This window comes from Dipteris shenzhenensis, chromosome 13, assembly GCF_047967505.1.
Source record: "Dipteris shenzhenensis isolate YYH24624 ecotype China chromosome 13, Dip_SZ_1.0, whole genome shotgun sequence".
NCBI lineage: Eukaryota > Viridiplantae > Streptophyta > Polypodiopsida > Gleicheniales > Dipteridaceae > Dipteris > Dipteris shenzhenensis.
This window is the reverse complement of record NC_141608.1, coordinates 54,475,387-54,500,024: the sequence shown is the minus strand read 5'-3', so window position 1 is coordinate 54,500,024 and position 24,638 is coordinate 54,475,387. Positions and strand designations below refer to the sequence as shown.

Sequence of the window (24,638 nt, the reverse complement as noted above, 5' to 3'; positions counted from 1 at the left end):
ACGTGGTTGTTGTGGAGCAAGTGAAGCCCGTCGATTGGGTAGAGTTCCTTGTAGGGGGAGCTCCCATATCTCGACCTTAAGAAGGGGAAAACAAAGATTGCCATTCATAAGGCTACTTGATACTTCAATGATCATTGAGTTTCCATATGGAAACTCAATGATCATTGAAGTATCAAGTAGCCTTATGAATGGAGTACATCCACTCTGTGAATATGGAAACTTGATAAGGGGGCTCGATGGCTCAACAATCCACTATGTGCTTTAATTATCCCTTTATATAGAAACCACCCTTCCTTATCTAGAGAGTGACATAGTGCAACCACTTGTTTTTTATGAGGCATCACCCCTTAGTAAGCAAGCAATGGATTTTGTAGCGTAAGAATGGGCTTTATTGAGCACAATCACTTAGTTCTTATATGGAGTTGACATAATTTCTTATGGGAAGTGCTATAATCAAAATTTGCAATGGCTCGTTGTGTTTTCAAAATAGACGATGAAAGATTAGAAGCCATTACAAGCACTCATTGGACTACAACTCTAAAATGCTTTGAGCCAATGATAAGAGAGAGGCAAAATGATTTAGAATTTTTTAAAGCCTTGAACTCAATCATAACATGAACACACACAATTCCAAATAGAGTACATTAATCTTAATTGCCTCAAACCAGTGCCTCAACTCAACTACCTCAAACTAGTGCATCTAGATCACACTTTTCCACATCCTTTCTTTAACAGTAGCTTGGTATGAAAGTGTCCTCAGACACCTCTATGTCCACTTAGCTGACCAACTTAATAGAATTATTGTAGCACATTAGTAGAGGACAAAGTAGTTTTGATTATCGTTGTATCTACCTAATGCACTAAAAAAAACGTAGATTTTTTGTGCAATAGCAAATACAAAGTTTAAAGGCTAAGGTGCCATCTAAATTACAAGCAATGCTTTTAGCATAAGGACAAAATGGACAATTGCTCATTATGAGTTATTTTCTCATGCTTTTCAATGCCTCTCATCTTTTAACATATAGACACAAGGTAGCTTAATAATATAGCTAATTGAAATTTACATATACAGCTACAACAAATATACATATCATACAAGATTTCTTATGTACCTTTTACATGATGCCAAGGAATGAACTTGAGTTTTAGGAGGGCCAATCATGTACATGTATAACAGTAGTTTATCTAAACCTTTAGAAAATGGTCCCTATAATGGGTGATGAGTAACCCAAATATAACATATGATCATCCAAAGTATTGGTACATTGGGGTACTTTGAAGCAAATATCTTGGGCTTGAAGGTTCCATAAAAAGCAACCCAACTCAATTAACATTTTTTTGAAAATTACACGTGTAAATTTACAAAGGAGAATTCAATTCTCTACTATAGAGGAGGCAATGCTAATAAAGCTCCTTTGCAAACTCTCTATATCATCAATAACAACACACGAGTTTGCATGGCCCTCCTTCGATGGGCTTGCAACTCTGACCCTGGTCACTATTACGCATCTGTGTGTTTTGTGTGCACGAATACATGTGTGCATGTGTGTTGTGCACGCTTATGCATATGTGTATGTGTGTGGTAGTCGAAGAGCTTGTGGTAGTTTGAGCAAAAGGGTGGTAATTGAAGAGGTAATGAGAGGCTATCCCACAAAATAATTTTAGCTTTCAAAATGAACAAACATATAGGCCTCACCTAAAGGGCAGGCCAAAAAGTAGGCTCTATGAGAGAGCACCCAGGCTTGATGTAGCATTCCTAAATCATTTTCGATGGCTCTCTTCATATTTGGAGAGTAATATTTGGTTCGCTTGGTTGCTATTCACTCTATTTGGCGGCTCAGAAATATGGTCATCTTTCAGCATGTGCCTTTGACGGTGGCCTTGCGGGAAGATCTTCACTGTTTTATTCGGAGGACTTTGCAGTATTTTGGGAAGGATGGTGCAATCCTGAGCATCTTTTACGCACATTGCGCTTTTCCTTTGTAATTCCTTTTTATTAATAGAAAGATCTCAATTTTGCTCACAAAAGAAATAATAATACAGGCATTTGGCATTTTACACGCTTATGGTGTTGAAAAGTAAGAGCATTAGATGCTCGAATTTTCGGTTCTAGGGGCGATAAGCGTTGAGAGCATGGCTCTTAACTAATATTCTTTTTTGGACACCACCCATGTAAGAGGATCAGGTGGTATGTTATCACAAGCTATGGAAGTTATGGAAGAACGCCAAGCTGCAGCTGGTGGAGGAGCTTCTTCCTCATCCTCTTCACCACCCTCGCCATCGCCATCGCCATCGCCATCGCCATCTTCCTCACCACCAGCTGCAGGAAGGCAGCTAGGATTTGCTACTCACTTCCTAGCAGGTGGCTTGGCTGGTGCCTCTTCCACCATAGTCTTCCAACCGCTCGATGTCATCAAGACCCACATCCAGGCTTCCCACTCCTCTCCTCCTCCTCGGCTTCATCATGTGGTTCGACTCATCCTGTCCCATGATGGCGTTCCTGGTCTATGGCGGGGCACCATTCCAGCTTGCCTCAGAGTTGGCTTAGGTGCTGGGTTTTATTTCACCATCCTTGGACCTGTTCTCTCTGTTTTGTCTACAGGCACTTTTGTGGGTCCTTCTTCCACTGAGAACCTGCGGAGCAGGTTCTCTATTTCCGTAACCCTCAGTGCCGGTGCAATAACAAGATCGGTTGCTGCCTTTTTGGTTTGTCCGATAACAGTTGTCAAGACCCGTATGGAGGTGACGAGCTTTTTCCTTTCACAAGTGCACGTTGTAAGAGATTTCTTGAAGCTTCTAAGCTGACTGAATCGTAGGGTGCTCATGCGTTGTAGGGCCTCCAGTCTGACGATAATTTCGTTTTAACAGCTCATGTTCTTTCCTTACTTTGCCATCTTTTCACGTGCTTGTGTGCGGCTAAGGTATACCATTAACTTGTCATGATTTGGTCTAGAGAAAATTAAGTGATGTGGCGCTGCAGGGGGGCTACAGTACGAAGCGGTGTCAGGCTTGCGTTATTCTAATACCTTCAAAGCCATAGCTGACATCAGCCGTACTGAAGGCTTGAAAGGTGCTATTTCATTCGATCTTAGTGGCTTAGGGTGTCTATGGGAAGCTTGGATTTTTAAGCTTCTTTGTGATAAGCTTCTTCTGGTCCCCATGTTAATTTGCAGGTCTCTATAGTGGTTTGCTGCCGACAATTTTAAGAGATGCACCTTATTCCGGGTTATATTTGCTGATCTATAGTCGCACGAGGCATAGTATATCAGGTCTCTCTCTCTCTCTCTCTCTCTCTCTTTCTCTCTGGACATGCACGAATATACAGTCGTTCGTGTGAGGTCATGTTTTTAGCTCTGAAACGTTTGATTCATTCCGAGCATGCCTGTTTTTGAAGAAGATGACACTTTTATACACCACTTGTGTGTGTTATAACCTCTTTGTTTAATACCATAAGCTGTCCTAGACCATGGTGCAAAAATCAGCATCTCTTGTCTTGTAATTCCCACAACTTTCGTTCAGAACCATGCTAGATGTGGGCACATGGTATAAGTCACGGGCATCCTCAGCCCGTGGCATGCTGGGCTGCCACGTGGGCTGCCCAGTCAACATGCAGCAGCCACGTGTACTGCCATGCAGGCAGCCACATCAGCCAGCTGCCACGGGGACTGCCATGCAAGCAGCAGCCAGCTCAGCAGACCGCAGTGCAGGTGTCATGTCATCCCAGGTGCCGCATCAGCAGGGCACATCAGCCATAGTTGCCAGCCGAAACGGAAACGGAAGAAACGGAGTTTCCGGCCCCCGCCAAAACGGAAACGGAAGAAACGGCAATATGATACAATTTATGTATAAAAATTTATTTTTTATACATAATATAATTATCAATAGAGTGCAAATCATACATAATATAATGATCTATACTTGAAGCTTCAAGCATGAATGCATCATTCATGCCTCTATGATTCTAAATTCTTGAATGATGCTTCAATAATCTGAAATCAACATGTATCATGACTAACAAGTTTGACATTACAAGAATCTGAAATTTAGAAGTTTGAAGTACTTTAAACTTAGCACACAAGTTGAAACTTGAAACTTGAAAGCATCCAATGTCCAGACTCCATAGATGATCATGATTCATGATTCACAAATTCCATGATCATGACTCATGAGTCATGCAAGACTCAAAATAAAAGCACCCATGGATGATATAAAAAAAAGCAGCTGCCACCTGGCACCAAGGTCCAAAGTATACTCAGCAGGAGTACTGTATCTACTATCATAAAAAAGAAATAACATAGTCTAGGAATCAAGATGCATCATGCTGCAGCCTGCAGGCTGCATGCATGATGCATCTGAAGTGTCATGACTAGGAGTAGGCTAGCACTGTAGTCTGTACAGTCGTAGTAAAGTGACAAGGACCAAGGTACATCACTATTGATCATCTGCATCATCCATGGACTCCTCGTCATCGTCATCCTCTGCCTCCTCAGATGAGCCTGAGGCATCTGTGTCACTGTCTGAAGAAGCATCATCAACATCAGGAGGGAGACATGGACCCAATAAGCATCTCTCGGCATTGAGAAGGATGGAGAGGTGAGGGGGAGGATGGAGAGGTCACAAGTGAGAAAGGATGGAGAGGTAGAAGGAGGATGGAGAGCTCAAAGGTAAAAGAGGATGGAGAGGTGGAAGGAGCCTGGAGGATCAGAGGGAGAAGTGAAGGAGGATGGAGAGGTTACAGGTAAGAGAGGATGGAGAGAAGAAGGATGGAGGGATGGAGAGCAGGCTGCCAAGCTGCAGCTTGCAGGATGGAGAAGATGGAGAGAAGGATGAAGAGGATGGAGAGAGAAGGATGGAGGTCCGAGGAAAACGGGATGGAGAGTGCAAGAGCAAAGGATGGAGGGATGGAGAGAGCTTAGAGAAGGTGGAGAGAGCAGCAAGGATGCAGAGAAGTGCAATGGGCGGGAGGCGGTGAAATCGTGATTTTGGGGGTCTAGGTCAAAAACAGGTTTTACAAAACGGCGCCGTTTCCGTTTCGTCGTTTTCGTTTCCTACCAAGAAAAGGCCGTTTCTGGCAACTATGACATCAGCTATGATGTCAGCAGGTCGGCTGCCATGTCAGCAGCAGCAGCAGGTCGGTGAACAGGAGCAGTCTGGTCAGTGGGCAGAAAGCTGCCTGGTCGGTAAGTTCGAGGCCCAGGGGGGCCTATAAAAGCAGCCCCCTTGGCCTTCACTTCTCATCCCATCTTCAGGACTTCAAGCCTTCAGAGCAGCAGTAGCCAGGCTTCCCCACAGCAGACCAGCAGGGTGTGCCTCAGCCTCTCCAAGGGATCTAGTGAGGATTCACCTCCTCTAGTTAGCTTAGTCTTTTCCAATTTTGCAGTCGAGGGTTTCATACCTTTCAGTTATATTTCCTCTTCGGCGGAGGCCCACTATATTCTCTCCCTTTGATTCTCCTACTCACATCCACAGCATCACTTTGTGTATTGAGTGCATCATCTCGCAGTTTGCAGTTAGCGAGCAGGAGAGAGTGAGGATAGTTTATCTCCTGCTACATTATATCCTAATTTTGATGAATATGATTACATAGGAGGTCTATCATTTTATCATGACGTATCAATAAAACATGACACCCCATACTAGCGTGCCTGATTCAGCCATTTGGATGCTTCGTCGTCAGACCTGCTTTGCAGCCTAGCTAGGTCTGTCTGTCAGTAAGTTTTTATGAAAAACACCTCCAGTTAAGTAAGTGTGCATATATTTCCTACCTTATGCTATCTTTAGCAGCCCTTGGGGGCATGGTTGGGACTGTTTCAAAGTGAGTCTCTCTCTCACAGAGAGGATTTTAGATCATAGGAGACCTAGAGCTAAGAGTTGCCCTTCATTTCAAAGTTCCCTACAGTTAAAGCAAAATGGAAGAGAAGGGAGTAGAACGACAATGATCTGAGAATCTCAGAAAAAGGCAATTCACTTTGGGCTGTCCTACTTAAGAAGAATGGGTCTATGCGATTGTGTATGGATTGCCATGCCTTAAATAAGGCAACAATTGAAAATAACTATAAGCTCTTTGACCAATTGCAAGAAGTAGGTCGGTTAGTAAGATGATTTAAGCTCTAAGTGTCAAGTTAGGGCCCACAAGACGATGTACCTAAGAGTAGGTCTGGAATTCAAAAGGATCATTATCAATTTAGTGTAATGCCCTTTGGGTTAGATGATAGTCTTATAGCTCCCATAAATTTTCTTCGAGCTGGGCCTGGAGGCGTCTGTTCTGCTCCATAATCATTTTTTGATTGCTTTGCAAAAGCGCACTCTTCTGGCTGTATTTTGTCTTCTTGGAAGTCGGACTTGTGGCTGAACTCTTCTGACCTTATCCCTTCCATTTTGCTTGGTTGTGTGGTATTTCCTGACCTTAGCACAACCATGCTCTCGGGGTAGTCAAGCTGGATCACAATGTAACATGCAACGGTTAATGCTCGTGTAATCACAGCAAGACCTTCTTTAAACCTTCAGTGAATATGTCTTCAATGGACACTGTAGAGGGGTTAAGGGGAGAGAAAAGTAGAGGGAGAGAATCAAGGCTTTAATCTTGGAGAACTGAAATACAACTGAAAGTATGCACTATGAAGAGAGACTGTGAAACACTAGACGAACCCAGGAACTTAAGAAGCAGTTCCAAACCAATGACTGAGACCTCAATGCTGTCCACACCGATGTAGACCACTCTGTGGGGCTAAGGATGAGGCGAGTGCTGTCCACGGGATGCAGGGTGTCTGTTTTAATGAGAGAGATGAACTGAGATGTGAAGGAAACCAGAAGCAACTTCATGTGTGCCCATGTGTAAACTTTGATCGCATATCATGGCCATATTTCACTTCGATTGTAAAATCATCCGCTGCAGAGGCGAGGTTCGTTCACGGCTAATAGGAAGATCGAGGGGTTCATGAGAGGAACGCACATGAAAAGAGACAACACTGTATGGGGTGGCTTGAGGTCGATGGTACCTTCCCTTCTCTGTATAGTTCGTAGTACACTAGAGATACCTTAACCTAATCTTGGTTTTGTTCTTGTAAGGCTCGTAGGGAGGTATTTCATTTGCACAGAGTGTTGCATGAGAGTCGTTTGAGTGCAAACTGCAAGAGCAGAGGTTGAGTCCTTTAGAACCAAGTAGTCTCAACGTCCAAGCGAAGTTAGGAAGATTACCTATAGTGCTAATTGAAGCCCGTCGTCATATTGGAATAATGGCAGCTTTTGATTTGTTGCGTGGGGCATTACGCCTATGTACTTAGCAGCCAGAAACATTTGTCCAGCACGAGACTTTTCCTTTTTTTTTTTCCCCGAAAAAACAGTGCTGATTATATTACAAGATACATAAAAGTCAGTTTTGCAGCTGACGGGGCTGCGTTCACAAATCAGACGCAGCCCTAAGTGGAAACAAAAAGCTCTCTCACGGAGGGATCAGGCGGGTGTGGATAAATAGCCAGAGAGGCGGTGAGTAGCGCCACTGAAGGCCCTGAGAAGTATGCTCGAAGAAGAGGCCCTGCGTATCCCAGTCTTGGAGGAAGCGTCTCCGCTTCTCCCGGCCAGCCCGGGAATCCCCCTGGATCTGGTCCCACTGGCCTCTGAGCGTGTGGATAATCTCGCTCCAAATGTTGGCCATGACCTGGGCAGTCGAAAGAGAGGTACCACTGAGGATCTGCGCGCAACGCGAAGTCCAAATGTGCCATCCGACGATGCTGCTAATAATCTCCCAGACTGGCTGCCTCACCTGAGGTCCTGTGTCTGCTTCTACCAAGTGCTGCGGGATGCCTTCAAGCGGCCCCCAAGTCCCCTGTGTGATAAGGAACATAGGGTCCTGCGGGCTTGCCTCGAACAACTGATGATAGCCAGGTGTGGTGCTGCACCAGCAGAACGCGCCCCAGGTGATCAAACCTAACTCCGGTGCTGCGTGAGTAAGGATCCCGAAGGCCCACCTCCACACGTCCTGGGCGCGAGTACAGCTCCACAGGCAGTGCTTTGGGGACTCCTCGTCCTCATGACAAATCTGACAGAGTCCATCCTGACCAATCTGTCGCAACCAGCTCCCCACTGGAAGACCCTTGTGGGCGAGTAGCCAAAGGAAGTAGGAAATCTTCCGCGGCCGCCAGCTCTCCCACAAGGCCTTCCAGAAGGCTTGTAAAAATAGCCTGGAAATACCTTGAGAATACCAACTGGGCTGCTGGGTGGGCGGTCGGCTCTGCATTCTCCCGAGAACTCTCCTGCCCAATTTCGTGCTGTAAGCGAAGAAAGGGTCGGCCCCTGGCCTGCCACAACCTCTGGCCATCTCTACTCACCTGGGTCCCAATCAAGCTCTGACAGGGCCCGCCCCTCCCAAAGCCAGAGGCGCCATAACTGCAGTTGATCCTGCTCTATACTAGGATCGATCCGCCAAACCTTTCCCACGAGGCCTACGACACGAGCCCTTTGCCATGAGAGAAGGAGGTCGATGAGCACACCCTCTCTTTTGAGTCGGCCATCCCCCAAAACCGCGAAGAAGGATATAGAGGTGTTGTCCAGCCGGCCTGCAACCACTAGTGGGATGCCACGAGGGGTGAACTGTCCAAGCCAACGGGCATCACCAGGCATGAGGATCTGAATCTCGGGTGGAATCAACCAACCGGCAGGAATCGCTCCATCTATCTCTGTGCGTCTCATCTGAGCTCCACGGACACCTCCGGCTGCGGCTGCTAGAGCAACGGTCTCCAAGTGTCTGTAAGTGTCTCTCCAAACTCGAAGGGACCGGGCAGGCCCCCGCATCCAGCCGTCCCACGAGATATGTGACCTCTCCCCCAGCTGAAGGCCCAAGGCATCTCTGACCTGATCGTTTCAAATGAGCGGCTGGCGGTCGATCTCCTCCTGACTGCTAGGAGGCGACTGGAGGAGACTGAGACGGAGTCGCCTCCAAACCGTGAGAAGGCTACGAATGAGCGGGGAGCGGGGGCGAGTAAGCGGTGCAGAGGTGAAGATCCACCGGAGGGACAGTAGCCACTCTCCACCTCGGCGCGGGACGCAAGAACTGATCCCCTGCTGAAGTAACATCTTCCACGTTTGCCCCCCCGGGGTCAAACCGCGGATAACTAACTTGCCCAGCAGGGCCTGACTCTGAAGCTCCGGATCAATGACCCCCAAGCCACCCTCAGCCTGCGGAAGAATGACTGTCTGCCAGGCTACCTTGGCTCTGGTATCTCTGAGACCATCCCCCCCAGACCACAGGAAATTCCGGACCATCCTCCTGAGCTGTGCCACATAGGATCTCGAGAAGCACCAACAAGAGGCCACATACCAGGCCGTGGCTAGGAGAACCTGGTTGACTACAAGAGCACGACCTGCAAGTGAGAGCTTAGCAGTGCTCTAGAAAGCCAACTTCCGTCGTATGGAATCTAGCACCGGGAGAAACTGCTGAGTTGGCATGATGTCCAGGCCGACCTGAAAGCCGAGATATCTAGTAGTCTGCCCCCGCAGGATCCATCTGAAACCCAAAAATCTCCCCCACTGTGAGCATGCCCCAGGGTTTGTGAGAAAACCAACTGATTTGTTCCAATTGATTTTCGCACCGGTTGCCGAACAGAAGACCTCTAAGGCCAGTCTCACCCTCTCCAGCATCATCTCATCATCGTGAACATACAGCGTTGTGTCATCTGCATACTCCGAGTTTAGGAGCTCCGTGTCCTCCCTGATGGGAGGGCGAACACCCCGGATCCCTGTCGACCTCGCACGAAGATAGTATGTCATCGCCTCGGCGAAGAAGAGAAACAGGTAAGGAGCGAGGGGGCAACCCTGACGCACTGATCTCTCCAATCGAAAACGCTCTCCCATCCTGCCACCGATGATGACCCTGTTGGAAGCTGTCCTGTATAACATTGAGATACCCTGAATCCATCCCACTGGGAATCCAAGTCTCTCCAAAGTACCCTTCAGGAAGGACCAGTCCACTCGATCGTAGGCCTTCTCAAAGTCGAGAAGTAGGATGGCTAAGTGCGACCCGCTGTGCTGAGCCCACTCCGTCGCCTCTGAGAAGGTGAAGACATTATCCAGGATACTGCGATCTTGGACAAAGCCTGTCTGAGTGTCATGAATGAGGTCAGGAAGTAGTGGCCGAACTCTGGCGCTAATCATCTTGGCAAGGATTTTATAGGCAGTGGTGAGGAGAGTGATCGAGCGCCACTGACGGATCTCCTGTCGATCTCCCCCCTTCGGGATGAGGCAGATCAATCCTGAAGAGAGGCTCTTTGGCATATGACCGCTGCTGAAAATCCTCTGGAGGGCTGCTAGGAGGGGCTGATGGATCTGATCCCAGAAAGAGGTGAAGAAAGCTCTAGAAAGCCCATCCTCACCAGGGCATTTCTGCCCATCGATGGCCATCAAGGCCTCCTGCATCTCGACAGTGGTGAATGGTGCCATCAGCGTCGCCTGCATGCTGGGCTGAACAAGGGTCGGAATGTGCCTCCACACCTCCTCGCGGGAACGTCTAGTGCGGGGGGCAAGCTGCTCCTGCTGGAAAAGAGTCCTGTAGAAGTCGGTAGCCAACCCCAAGACCTCTTCTTGGTCCATAATGATGTGCCCCTCCGCTGTCCTAAGACTCCGGAGCTGGTCACCTGCTGCCCTCTGGCCATGCGTCCTGAAGAACTCTTTGCTCATCCGGTCGCCCTTCCGAGCCCAGTAGGAGAGAGAGGCATGGTAAGAAAACTCTGAGCGACGCTGGAGAGTCTCCTCAAGAAGGGCTTTGGCTCGAAGGGCCTGGATCCGAAGCTCCTCCGAACCCGGAGCTGCCTGTTGGAGCCGTTGAATGGAGGCGAGGTCCCTATGAAGAGCTCTCTCTCTGCCCCACCACTCCTGGCGAACCTGAAGGGCTGCGAGCTGGCAAATCTGGCTGGACTCCTGTAGAGCCTGCGCCATCGACTCTACCAGATCCACGCACCCGCCCCAATCTCTGTCCCAAAGGCTACCGATACTACTGCGCACCTCCTCCCTAGAGAAGATGGAATTAGGAATCCTGCACGAACGGGGAGGAAGGGACTGCGCTGCCGAGTCTAGTGATAAGAGCACTGGCGCATGGTCGGAGAGCGTCGTCCCTGGCACTACACCCACCTGACCACCTCTGCTGATGGCAGCTTTTGATTTGTTGCGTGGGGCATTACGCCTATGTACTTAGCAGCTAGAAACATTTGTCCAGCACGAGACTTTTCCTTTTCCCTGGTCCTTGAATATTTGTATCTTAGATTGGCCCAGAGCCATCCAGGATCATCTGGGACTCCAAACAGGCCCTGCAACCTGAGAGTGGGCTGCTCCGAGAAATGTTCCATCTACCCTTAGTGCGATCAGTCATGGGATGCCTTCCCACACTTGCATGTAGCCTAGTTGGCAGTGTGCCAACTCTATCTGAAGCCATCTAGCCATCAGGCCACACATGGCCCCCATCCGGTGTCCAAAGGCTCGCATCAGCTATAGCTCCGTCGCTGAAAACACCCCAAACGAGTCCTGCTTTTTGTGCACACTGTCTCATTTTCTGTTTTGCCCGTTCTGCCCAGATAGCAGGCACAGTGAGGCACCACTGGATGTCTTTCTTCTCCAGCTGGTTGCCGTATCTGCCTCTGAGATGTTCAAGGACAAACTCCGCGAGTTTCCGGAGATAATAGGTGATGAGGCAGTCGATGTTGAGGCCAGCGGGGAGGGCCTCACAGGTCCAGCAGCCGGAGTACGGGGCTCCGGCCTGATGGGCGAGGCAGAGTTTAAAGCAGCTAACGAAAGAGCTGCCGTCTGGAAGCACACGGGCACATGTGACCTTAGAATTCTGCACATGGGCAATGGAGGGCACCTCGCCATCTAGTCTTGGCCTCTTTGTAAATAAGTCCCATGTGTATGGATCTTCAAAAGGCCATTTTGGGCTACCAAAGGCAAGAAGATGTAGATAGTGGAATCTTCCATATGCAACTTCTTATCAAGGTACTTGGTAACATGCATTACTAGAAAAGGAATCCCTGATATTACCCCAAGGATAAATTATAATCTCCATTATTTGCATGGTAATATTAAAATGCCCCCAATCAAGTACAAGGATTCAGAGTTAGGAGGATTTTTTTAATATGAAGTTCTAGAGGGCTCAATCGCTAGGAATAGTTTTTAGGGCTTGACATTTAATACAATTGGTGACTTAGGGTAGCAACAAAGGACTTTGAGATGAACCAGAATGAGAAAGCTGAAACTGAGAACTGAGGGATGAACTGATAGAGAATGCGCCAAGAGAGTGCGCTGTGAAACTTAGATAGAAAACTGCTGAAACAGACTGGGAGAACCTCTACTTTGCTGCTGTCCAAATCTGCTGCTGTGACGCGTGGAGATCTGCCAAATCCTGACTGTTTGGAGCTGATTCAGGGCAAGGGCCGGAGCTGCTGGGGAACTGATTGCCAGACCTAAATGGGGAGGAAGGGAACTGAAAAAGCCTCCAAAAAGGTGACCTGGCCAGCCAGACTGGCAGACCAGGCAGGTTGGTTGGCCAACCTGGTTGGCTGGTCTGGTACGGCCGACTTAGTCAGCCCAACTGGCTGACTTATAGGAGACCAGGTCTGTCTATAAAAGGCGCCTGGTCCAGCCTATTTGGCAGCCATTTAGGCTTGTCTTTGAGGCTCCTAACCTACGCTGAGACATAGTCTAAAAAACTCTAAACAAGGACTAACTAACCTATTGAGTTCTTTGAACAAGGACTGATGAGATTTGACCTAGGTACTTCCTGCCAGGACTCATCCCCAGACTAGGGCTCACAATGGGGCAACAACATACGCGACAAATAGCCTACTTTAGGAACAACTACTGTACATAATGCACTTGATACTGAGGCCAGTGTGTCACAAGGACCTTGGTATAAGGGTGCATGTGACAATTCCTAGTGCACTTGGTGATTGCCAAGGCCATGGCCCATTAGTAAATCTCGTCACTTACATGTAGAACAAATGCGTCTATGGCAATTTCTCACTTGATTCAATGGAAAGGACAAGAACTTAATTATGATATGTATGATCCCCTTCACACTGATTTTAGACAACTGGTAGCTAGAAGCAAGCAGAAGGTAGGAGGAGGAACAAACGCTTCAAGGATCTTGAGAGGCTTGAATTTTGAAAAACTGCCCTTGTTGATGCGAGAGGAATGCAAGAACAAGGAGGCACACCGATGCACAGAGCTTGCCTAGATCGAGAAGCAGCACATACTTGACTGAGAGGCCCTGCTGGCATATGTTAGACACTATGCAGGACAACTTGAGTGTGTTGGCTCCACACCACCTACCTCTACACCAGATTAACTACTGGTCAACTGAGGGCTGAGGGGAAAAGACCGTTAGCTAAAGTTACTCCACTCACACGCTTCAATCTGAACTTCATGAGCAAGATAAAGTCCATCTCACAGCCTTTCATCTTTGTGAGGCAGTAGCATTGGGCCAATAGCCAGACTAACATGACCACAAGGTAACACATATGTGGAATAAGTTTGTTTCTGATCTCAAAGCCTGTTCTCTACCTCCCCAGTAAATTCTTAACTTAATCTGGAGGATGAGTTTTCTCGTGTGGTTTGTTATCCTACAGTAACAGGGTCATCACCTTTGCTCAACAGTTGGGAGTGTCTGAAGACAACAAGTTGGGAGTGTTTGAAGACAAGAAGTTGAAGCAATTCATGAGAGGTTTCATTTAGATTTCCAACATGGAAATTTGACCCACTTACCTATGACTAAGCGCTGACCCTTGCTCGCAATCCAGAAATATGGTGAATGGGGGGAAGCCCAAGAAGGTCCAACCAAGTGCCAAGACCCTGCAGCAGCGCAGGCAAAGGCACACAGCGGAAGGACACTTGGAACCAGCAGAAAAGTCGTCTTGTGGAAAGGAGGACTCCAAGTCTAGGAAGACACCGGATGAAAAAGCGGAGGGCATCACGGGAGGTTATCTTTAGCCCGACGAACAAAAGCGGTATCAATCCGAGGGTTGATGCGTCTTTTGCCATCCCATCACTGGGCATGGGAAGAAGGATCGTCCTAAGTGGTTGGCTGCAGAATCACTGGCTTCTACCGTTGCTTCTGTGGTGGTCACTACAGCTTGTCCAACATGCTATGATGCACCACTATCAATGTACCATCCTGATCTGCATGTTCAACATGATAAGTGCATTTTGCCTTAGAATCACTATCAATCTTTTGCATACCATCAATCACAAGATACATTGTTCAGGTTCATTGGCATAATGACTGTGATGTCCACCTCTTCCATGGAAGTTTCCTCTGTTGTTACTGGATTGACCTCATTGGTCATACTACTTCTTGCAGTAATCTCTATCATAAGTTCCCAAACTTATGACAGTAGTTGCACTGTATGTTTGACATACAGTCCTACAGAATTGTTGGCCCACTTGTAAGGGACCATATGATGAGGACATGGTCTCAGTGCATCTGGTACTCTGTAGGAGTTCTAGGGGAGAGGACTATTGCTATTTATAGAGGGAGTTTGCAGAGCAGATGGTGGCTGGAAAGAGGGTGTTTTGGAGGGCCTACTGCAGTAGTGCGGCAGCCAGTTTTGGACTGCATGTAAGGCCTATCCATAAGCATTGCTGGGGACCCTGGTGGGACCCAGGTCTAGGCGGATGTGCTTGGCCAGATCTGATCATTAACATACTGATCAGTCTGAAAATAAGGAGGCAATCCAGTAGGCCAGAGTCTAAGCGGTCTTTTCCATATAAATACGGCCTGCAGTACAATCCCATTGAAGCCCTTCACACAAGGCAACACAAGATTGCATAGCAGGCCCGCTTAGATCTAAGTTTGTTGAGCTCTACATATCCCAGCACTTGCTGCATGTTTGCAGCCCATATTCCCAGACCTTGTGGAGGAGTCATCTCAGTTCTGTTGCCTTATTTATTTGTTGTCCTTTGTGGGTTTCCTTTTGCACCATCTGAGTGAGAATTGGAGAGGGTTGAGTGTTGCTACGGCTGTGTGAGATTACTACAGCAAGCTTCCTCTCTTAAAACAGAGAAATATATTTGAGTGATGTTTCCTTGCTGTACCACTACTGCTACTAGCCTGCGTGAAGACTGGGCTATGCTTGTGGAACTGCTGCCTGGCTGAGGGTGAGGGCTGCTGCTGCTTAATGCTGAACTGAGGAGGGAAGTCCTTTTTGAGGCCTGCTGCTGGCCAACAGGTGCATAATATTGTAGCTTCCAGATGTTTCTTCAGTCCTTCCTGCTGACTTTCTGTATATTTACTGTGTGCTTGACTGTTTTCTAACATTTCCATTTTGTGCCGCCACTTGATATTTTGAGACTGTTGAATTCTTTCTCCATCCAGATGATTTACTTCTCTCTTTTATGTTTTGCATTTTTAAGCTTTTCAATCAAAGCTCCTTGTGCATTACTTTGACTATGTTTTGTAAATATATATCATTAGGTGAGTGTCCACCATCTGAGCATAAGGAGCAGCCTTTTAGAAGTCCAATTGTAATGTGAGACCCTCCCTTGCTCCCCTATGATATGGTATCATGCTAAATATGGGTTTTCCATGCCATATTCGCCACTAAAGGCCTGTAGTCCGATTGTACAGGTGTCTACTAATGTACAATTGTTCAAACTTATGCTCCCGTGTCAGAGATGAGCAAGTAGTCCATAACACAATGGTGGCATGCATGCCGCTGCGTGCATCCCACTGTCACTTAAGCCTACAGATTGTGCGTATTACTTCATCTGTGAAATGGAAACTTGACTGGTCATATTTGGGCATAGCCCCTCTGGCTCTACACCTACTAGAAAGCGTCTGTGTCATTATGATGAGGTTTTGCTTAAACTAGAAAGTTGACCAGGGATTGTTGAGCCTCTGAGTGCAGGGATGTGCTAGTATTTTCAACCTGGCCTCTCGTGTAAAAATGCAAGTGAAGAACCTTTATAATCTATTTGAATTTCTAATATGCGCAAGTTTTTGTCATGTTTCTTGAAGCATTTTGCTTGAACAATTTGATTATGCAGATTCACAGGCTCTTGGGGAGAGCTCTCGTTTATATGTGAATTTTCTTGCAGGTGATTGTTCTTTCCCGATTGGTTGCTTTTAAATCTTTATGATTTGAAATATTGCAAAAAGTTTATAGTTTCACTCAAGCTCTTGTTGATTGTTTCAGGGGCTATTGCTGGAGCAAGTGCAACTTTGTTGACCCATCCTCCTGATGTAGTGAGTACTTTTCCCCATACCCCCCTAAAAGAAAAAAGGAAAAAGGAAAAGAAAAAAGAAAAGGAAAAGGAAATAAAAACTGACGTGTGCACATTCCCCATTTCTTGTTAATTTTGTATAGACATGAGACACCTGATGCTTGCTCCTGGAATGTCTAAAGTATGTGTGAATGTATATGCTTAGATTAGAGAGTGCCCACCAAGTTACTGCGTATAGGTCCAAAGTGATTTTGGTTCAGGAGTCATGGTAATGCATCCAAGCTTGAATGCCTGCCATGTTGCTGAGTAAGATGACAAACCATATGCTATGGAGGAAACATGGTGGCTGTAACAGCAGTAACCTTTTATATAGTTAGTCGTGTAGGTTAATGTGGGACTTGATGTGGCTTAATCCGATATACAAATTGTGATTGCACGTTGGGATGATGCATCGCACTTGTGCGATAGTCTCATAGACCTAGATGTCTTGCCCCAGTTTTAAGCAAAACTGCACGTGTGGCTGGAACCACAAATCAGAGTGGAAGATTCACAACCGCCTCAAAGTGCGCCCCCCCCCCTTCCCTCCCCAAAAAAAAATCTGGGTCCTCCTTCTGGCTTCCCTCTCTTGTGCCTCTCCCCTGTTTGCCCCTTTGCCGCTCCTTTCTCCCCCCGTTCCAGCCACTGAAAGGCCCAAGAAGCCCCTTTCCAACTTTTGGGGATATGACATCCATTGTAGGAGAGTTGATCCCATCCAATTGGGATTGTTTCACCTTATGATATAACTTCATATATTCTCATACATCATGGAGATACAATATCAATTGGTCCCTTGTTTGGCATATATAGATCATCCCTAAAGGTTTATTTTTCAGAAAGATTAACCTTTGCCAATCGATACCACTAAGAACTAGTTTCAGTCTTATGGGTGACTATCGTGAGATTGAAACTGCACTATGTTGTGTTTCTAGAGGATGAGTTTGGGAATGTTCTTGGATTCATTTAGGTAAATGCTCATTTAGCTACTTCTACGTTGAGTCTCTGTTCGACTACTTTGGCTTTGGGGGACTAGTCTAGAGGAAGTGAAAACTCCTAAAAATCCCTAGGAAGTAATGCAAAAAGTGGGGTCTAGTTCTAGGTACATTTACTAGGCCCAAGGCAAGGAATATGTGACCAAAAAGAGTGGGTTAGAAAGAAAGAAAGAAAGTTTATTAAAGTCTTTGGAAGACCGATGGGTCTATGAGACTGTGAAAAACCTGATACAATGAGCTGTGGTAGTGGAGCTACTAAACGAGCATCCACACCTATGCGGAATGCAAAAAAATGCAAAATGGCAGTACTAAGTCCTAAGTACAACATAGTCATATCTCGACTATATATATCAATCTCAGCATCATTGTCGGCATTATCATAACGATCATCATCATCATCATCAGTAGCAAGACATCGTGATGGATGCGGCTATGGAATTAACGAGGTGGCAAGGCAAACCCGCCACGTGACAGTCAAGGTGGCTTGTATGTGCTTGCATGCATTCCCTTACTCTCTAGCACGGGTTTTCGAAGCTCTTCCTTGCTGAGTGGCTCTTCTCTCCTGCCCTGTGACCTTTTGGATCTCTTAAACTTGATCCTCTGCCTTCCAAGCTGCCGATTTTTGCTGCTGACCTCTTGCTATGTCGATCTGCTGCCCTCTTTTACTTTTCCTGGCTTTTTGGAGGGCTGCTTTTACCTTCTTATAAGATGCATCCAAACTTTCCACATATCTATCTGCTTCTAAGATCTTTTCCTTCGTGTGCAAAAAAAGAGGGACTTTTCTTTCACCTTCTACTATTTCAAAGGGTGCTTTCATTGGGGAAGAATGTACTGTGGTGTTATATGCAAACTGAACCAGTGGCAAAAACTATTCCCACTTTGCCTTATGCTCTGAAACATAGCATTTTAAAAGATCTAAGACAATAGAATTTGCCTTTTTGGACTGTCCATCTGTTTGTGGTGGAAAGAGGATGAAAACTTCAGCGTAGTGCCCATGTTCTCAAAGCGAAAAAAAGGCGGGTATCCCGAAGTCTTTCCTTGCAAGAGGGCATATGCTGTAGTATATTATCATATGCAGGTGGCTGCAAAAATGGAGGTGGCATCATCTGTCCCATGCTCTATGCATTACTGCCACTTCCCATGGTTGGGTTAACCATTCCAGGCATTCCCATTTGCATTCCGGGTTGCATTCCTATATGGCATACATCATATTTGCATTTCCAACCTGCATACCCCCCATCATGGGTTGCTGAAAACTTTGCATTCTTGGCTGCATATTTGCCAAGTGAGTGTCAGGCATTCCCATCCCTTCTGTGGGCTGTCCCACCATTGCTTGAAAGACAGACCCTCCAAAGTACCTTGGCCACATGACTGAGTGAGGAAAGGTTTGCTGTCCTTGGTTGACTGACTGAAAATTATTGGCCTGTTGGGCATTTCCCATTCCAGGACCAAATGTAGACTGCGGGATACTATGCTCTAGCACAGGAGGCATCACGGGTGGCTGTCCACGAGGGGGTGCATGACTATGTGTATGCCTCTATTTCTGTCCTTGGTTGACTTACTGAAAATTATTGGGCTGTTGGGCATTTCCCATTCCAGGACCAAATGGATACTATGCTCTGCCATAGGAGGCATCACGGGTGGCTGTCCACCAGGGGGTGCATGACTATGTGTGTGCCTCTGTTACTTTTGAGTTGTCTTCTTACTTTTAGGAGGGGCGTACAAGATTTCAGCAAGGTTTTGTGTTAACTGTGCGCTTCCATCTTTTTTTTTTCTTTTTTTGGCAAAGAAAGGAAACTTGTATTGATGCTTGAAAAAACTCCAGACAAATCAGCAACCAAGGCTGATGATGTTAAGTAACAATCCTAGCTAGCTGCCTAGGGACTGTCTGGGACAGGGGCTAACAACCAGGATGGTGGCCTATAGATCCAGCGGATATCTCCTGCTGAGACTGTGTAGAATATGCCTGCAGGTCAAGCTTTGTGGAAACGTTTCCACCACTCGGCTGTTCCTCGTGAGTCCAGACTCCAGAACACCACGCTCCCACCTGGCTTGCAGAGTGAAGATGATGTCCTGTCAAATGGCTACGAGTGTAGCTGTCACGGGGACGTGAGATTTTGATTATTAGGGTTTTACATGTGACAGCCTAAGCCCTAGAGTGGTAAAAAGGCTAAGGGCCAATATTGTGAATTAATACCTAGGGCCAAGGCGCCCAAGGTTGTAAATTAATTCCTAGGGCCAAGGGGCAAGCGGTTAGAAGTGTTGGAATGGTCACCTCCCCATCTGTAAGCCCCCATATGAGGAGAACATAGGGGAGGTGGACCTAGGGATGTATAGACTGCCACATGGGCAGAGAATGGGGCTGCCACATGGGCAGCACATGAGCTGTCATTTGGACAGCACAAGAGACCTTGTGCAGGAGAGATGGTGGGGGCATGAAGCCCTGGATCTGACCTGGCAAGACGGAACTGCAGAACAGGTGTACGGGCTGGAACAGGCCCCGAATAGAGGCGCACAGGTGGTGCTGACATCAGCAAGTGTACGGAGCAGGGTACAAGGGTGTGCAGACCTGGGACAGGTGGCACAACTGTATGGAACAGGGTACAAGGCTGTACGGGGCTGGATGAGGCCTGTTGGAGCAGCAAAAGAGGCTTCCATGAGGCAGGGACCGGCCTTTATATAGGATGGGCCCTTGCCTTGATTGTAGGGCCAAGGCCCTAGAAGAGTGGGCCCAAAGGGCCCCGGTTTGTGAGCCCTAATAGGGCTCGACCAGCCACAGACTGGTTGGCCAGTCTGGTCGGCCAGATTGGGGCAGGCTGGGTGGTTTTTGCCAGCCCCCTTGGCCTACAAAAGGAGAGGCTTTGGGCCTCATTTCACATCACTTTGAGCAGCCAAAAGTCAGCAGATTGGAGCAGCAGTAAGTGGTCAGTCAGATTGGGGCAGGCTGGTTGGTTTTTGCCAGCCCCCTTTGGGCCAATAAAAGGAGAGGCTTTGGGCCTCATTTCACATCACTTTGAGCAGCCAAAAGTCAGCAGATTGGAGCAGCAGTAAGACCTACCTTGGGCCTATCTTCTGGCGGTGGAGGTGGTACATCATAGCCTGCAGACAAAGCTGAGAAAGGGCTGCCCACTTCTGGACAGCAAGGTGGAAGGGATCTAGACAGAGAGTCTACATATGCTCAAGGTGGAGCACGCGGGCTCAAAGATCTAGAAGTGCTTGACATCTATTAGGAGAACCTTTTGGTATTGTATCCTGTCCTACTTTGTGGACGGGCAGAAATATAAAGAGTTGCTTCTATATTTGTTTCTGAGCATTGTCTATTTACTGGCTTGCACATCTTTGCACATTAAGTTAAGAAGTCTGTGATTCCTCACCCCACACCACATTGTGTGAACCCCTGGGCATTACTATCAGTCTTCCGCAGTGTGTACCCTCTGTTGGGTCATTTCTAACAAGAAGGGGCAAAAATCCTTTGGATTAAAGTAGAGCGTTTCAGGGCCACATGGCACAAGTGATTTTGGGCAAGTGATTTTTGGCAAAGCAAGAAAGCAATGAAAGCAAAGCTTCTTTGCTTTCCCAACAGTTAAAAAGAACAGGCAAGGCTCTCATTCCCATTGTTTTCGTTCAAGTTGCGATCTGCTGGTATTGTGATAATTCTTTCTATCTTAAATGGCGCGTTGCCCTATCAGCTAGATTTAGATTTAGATGCTCGTTGGGGAGAGACTATAATGAAAACGTTTAAACTTCACAAGCAATTGTAGCTTGAATGAAGAGATTTTGGACTACCTTTTGATTAGCCTTCTCCTTTAGTGCTAACCTTTGTCATGGCTGAGTCTGCCCTTCACCTCCGGAGTGCTGATAGATACTCAGTACAAAGACTTTGTATAAATGGATGCTCAAGTATGTGTGGGTGTGTGGATTTGTATGTGTGAGAGCATATTTTTATACTATGGTCTACACCCATTGTTGGGCGTTGATGAGTCAGTGGGGATGTCATAGTAGCTAGTCCCTGTTATGCATGATGGAGTTTATGGTTTTCAACCTTGTGAGTGACTATCATGAGATTGAAACTGCACTGTTTTTTTTTATAAAGAGGATGAGTTTGGGAATGTTCCTGGATTCATCTAGGTATATAAAGGCTCTCCTTTCCATCGTTGCGATTTGTTCCAGGACAGCTCCCACTCCAATTCTAGGCGCCCTGCTCTAGCTCCCTTAAGTTCCAGCTTCCAGATCTCCACGCGGCCCTTCTACTGACCTCTTCGCAGCCATACCACAATTTGTACCTGTAAATTGTCCAAGGGGCTCATTATGTATGATTATCTTGGAAAGAACACGCTGCCATCACATTTGTCTGAGATTGCTAATTCTAACATGTCCTCTCGTCCCCCCTCTTGTTGGTTGTCTGAGCTCTCTTACAGTGGCGTACAGAGGCAGGTGTACAGTGACACTATCATTAGCTTACTGTAGCTTCCTCTATTAGTACTGACTTTCTGCCTGTACCTATCTCAGGGGCAGTAACAGCCTCATGGTATACCTAATATTCAACACTAGAATTGTCCCCCCTCTTGTTGGTTGTCTGAGCTCTCTTACAGTGGCGTACAGAGGCAGGTGTATAGTGACACTATCATTAGCTTACTGTAGCTTCCTCTCTGTTTTGTCATATCTCTGTTTAAAGTGTCAAAACTCGACATTCTCTCATTACAGGCCTTCAAAGTGAACAGATGTGTGTCCATGGGACGTGCATTTAGTTATGAGCTCTGTTGTGATTCGCTACGTTTAAGGCTTATGCCCACATTTGCTTCCCTGCAAGATTGAGTAATACCGTGAAATTGATATCAGATAATAGGTGCAGCACAATGAAGTATATGGGTTTTAATTTCCTTGCTCCTTTAGCTGATGGATATGATGCATAAACCAAAAAACTTGAGATAACCTGCCTACTTTTCTGGTGCCATAATTGAGAAGACCTTGTCCTTCAAAGCTTGCGACAAATTTGAATGTGCCAACTACCAATCATGTTTTGCATATCACAGGAAATGGAATATGTTAAGTTGATAGGCATTTCTTGTGACCAATACTGGTGTGGAAGACTTAGTATTTAAGTCATTATTGCAAATAGCCATGTTATTGTGAATGCCTGTCATACACTTACTTCAAAACTTGCTTGGAGGCACTTATGACCTCTTGAAGTTTGACATAATGGATGTTCCTAATGAGTCAACCAAGAAGCTTGGGTGTGTTAATGGTATCATTACTTCTGCTGGTTGTAAACTGGTCATGTGAAATCATGTGTATTATTATCAATGTATTGATAATGTTATCGCTAACTGAAGTTTTCCACAGATTCGTACAAGATTGCAACTTGATAATCAAAATCATGTTGGCATTTTGTCAGCAGTTCGCCATGTATTCCAGGTAGCTTCGCTTGTGATAAGGTGGCAGTTAATCCAGCTCAAGGTGCTGTTTGAAATATTTTTGTGGTCTAAATGGATTATGGATCTGCAGATACAGGGGATAAAAGGTTTTTTTGCTGGAGTGCTTCCAAGAGCTGGAAGGCGTGCTTTACATCAAGCTTTTTCCTGGTGTGTCTTTCTCAAATAAGTCACCAAGATAAGATCAATGCTCTAAGGTTTCGTAATAGCAGTGTTTTTCCTGTGTAGTAGCTACAATTTATCATGTGCAATCGACTTGGGTACTTGAAAGCCTACAATATGGTGTGCTACTGCCTCCAGTCCTTAGTAATTTTAGTCTATATTTACCTTTTATGCAAGTGTGTAGAGATCCCTTCTCTGCTTCTCAAGCTCTCCATTTGCTATCTTCTTCATGTCTGTGTAAATGCAGGGTATATTGTTCGAATCTGTTCGAATCTGTTCTAATCAAGATCTCCTATGTGCCCTATCAGCTATCTTTTCTAAGCATTTTTTACTTAGAGATGCTTGTTTGGGAGAGACTAAAATGAGATACTATAGTCTTCACAAGCAGTTGTAGCTTGAATGATAAGAATGTAGACTACTTTTTGATTAGGCTTCTCCTTTGGTACTAGCCTTTGTCACAGCTGAGTCTGCCCTTCGCCTCCGGAATGTTGACAGAAACTCAGCACAAAGACCTTTGTATAAGTGGATGCTTAGAGTATGTGTGGGTGTGTGGATATGCATGTTCAAGAGCATACATTTATATATATACTACAGTCTACACCCACGTTAGGCACTGATGACATTGGTGGAGATGTCATAGTAGCTAGCCCCTTTTGTGTGTGGAGTTTATGGTTCTCGGTCGTGATATTGAAACGGCGTTATTTGTTGTGTTTAAGAGGATTTTGGGCATGTTCCTGGATTCATCTAGATACTGTCGTTATGGTACTTCAATTTTTTTTCACAAAAAATTTATCATTTTGTGGTAATCTCAATCTCTGCTTTTCTACTGCATTTCAAGCTCAAGCCTTTACTGTGCAGGACTATCTTTGAAGAAATTATGCGGAGGAGCCAATTAGCATGAGAGCTGCCCTGCCCAGCACACTTTAAAAAAAAGCAGGGTACATTTTTTGAGTTTATACACTGTTAGAACTCAAATCCACCATAAGTGCCTTCCATGCCTTAATTGTGACGTCCTGTTATAGGGATATGTTGCCCTGATTTTAGTGTGCTTTGTACCTTCATGAAGAAGGATGTTGGGTGAACAGCATGGGTTACAGGTCTGTTGATCTTATCATTCAATTGGGAGGTGTACCATGGGTGGCAATCTTATTATCCTTCTATGAGGTTGAGATTGCTACATTGGAGTGGCATTGTGATCTTGCAATTGCATCTTTAAGCTTTGTCATAAGCTTTGTCATATTGATGGAATACACGAGAGAGAGAGAGAGAGAGAGAGAGAGAGAGAGAGAGAGAGAGTACCTCTTGTGTGTAGTCAATTTAACAATGCAAGGCATGATACACAAGGAGAACGAGATCCTTCCCTTCCCCCCTCTCTATCTTTTTCTTGTCGCCCCCTTGGCCCTCTTTTCATCGTCTCCTCCCCCTCTATCTTTTTCTTGTCGCCCCCTTGCCCCTCTTTCCATCGTCCCCTCACCCCTCTTAACAGTGCAGTGCTACTCGAGCCTCGTAGCTCTCTCCCTTTCTCTCAACAACTCCTCTGTTAGGTTATAAATTTTAGATAAAACTTCACGTCTGTGTTTGAACATCAGAGCCTTGTGTGTGGTCTTTTCATTGGCTATTACAATGGTTGTCTTCCTTGTTCTTGTTGACTCACCTTCGCCTCATTAGAACAACTCCAGTTTGGTTGTACAATTAGCCTCCTTTCTTGCTTGATTTTGGTCACTCGACCACCCTTCATGGAACCCCTTGGTGGTGTAGCCTCCTATAGATTCGATGGCGGTCTTTTTCATCACCATCCCATGCATAGGAGCACCAT

The 24,638-nt window shown here is 46.2% G+C and overlaps 1 protein-coding gene across 1 annotated transcript; it reads left to right on the top strand.

Moving 5' to 3' along the window:
- Positions 1-2,103: 2,103 nt before the first annotated feature.
- On the top strand, positions 2,104-23,980 carry LOC147895595 (uncharacterized). Its single transcript, XM_087383834.1, has 8 exons — positions 2,104-2,742; positions 2,992-3,070; positions 3,174-3,269; positions 16,024-16,074; positions 16,173-16,222; positions 22,572-22,643; positions 22,734-22,810; positions 23,681-23,980. The coding sequence occupies exons 1-8, from the start codon at positions 2,191-2,193 to the stop codon at positions 23,721-23,723; spliced, it is 1,020 nt and encodes a 339-aa protein (XP_087239960.1). The 5' UTR covers positions 2,104-2,190; the 3' UTR covers positions 23,724-23,980.
- The last annotated feature ends 658 nt before the right edge of the window (positions 23,981-24,638 follow it).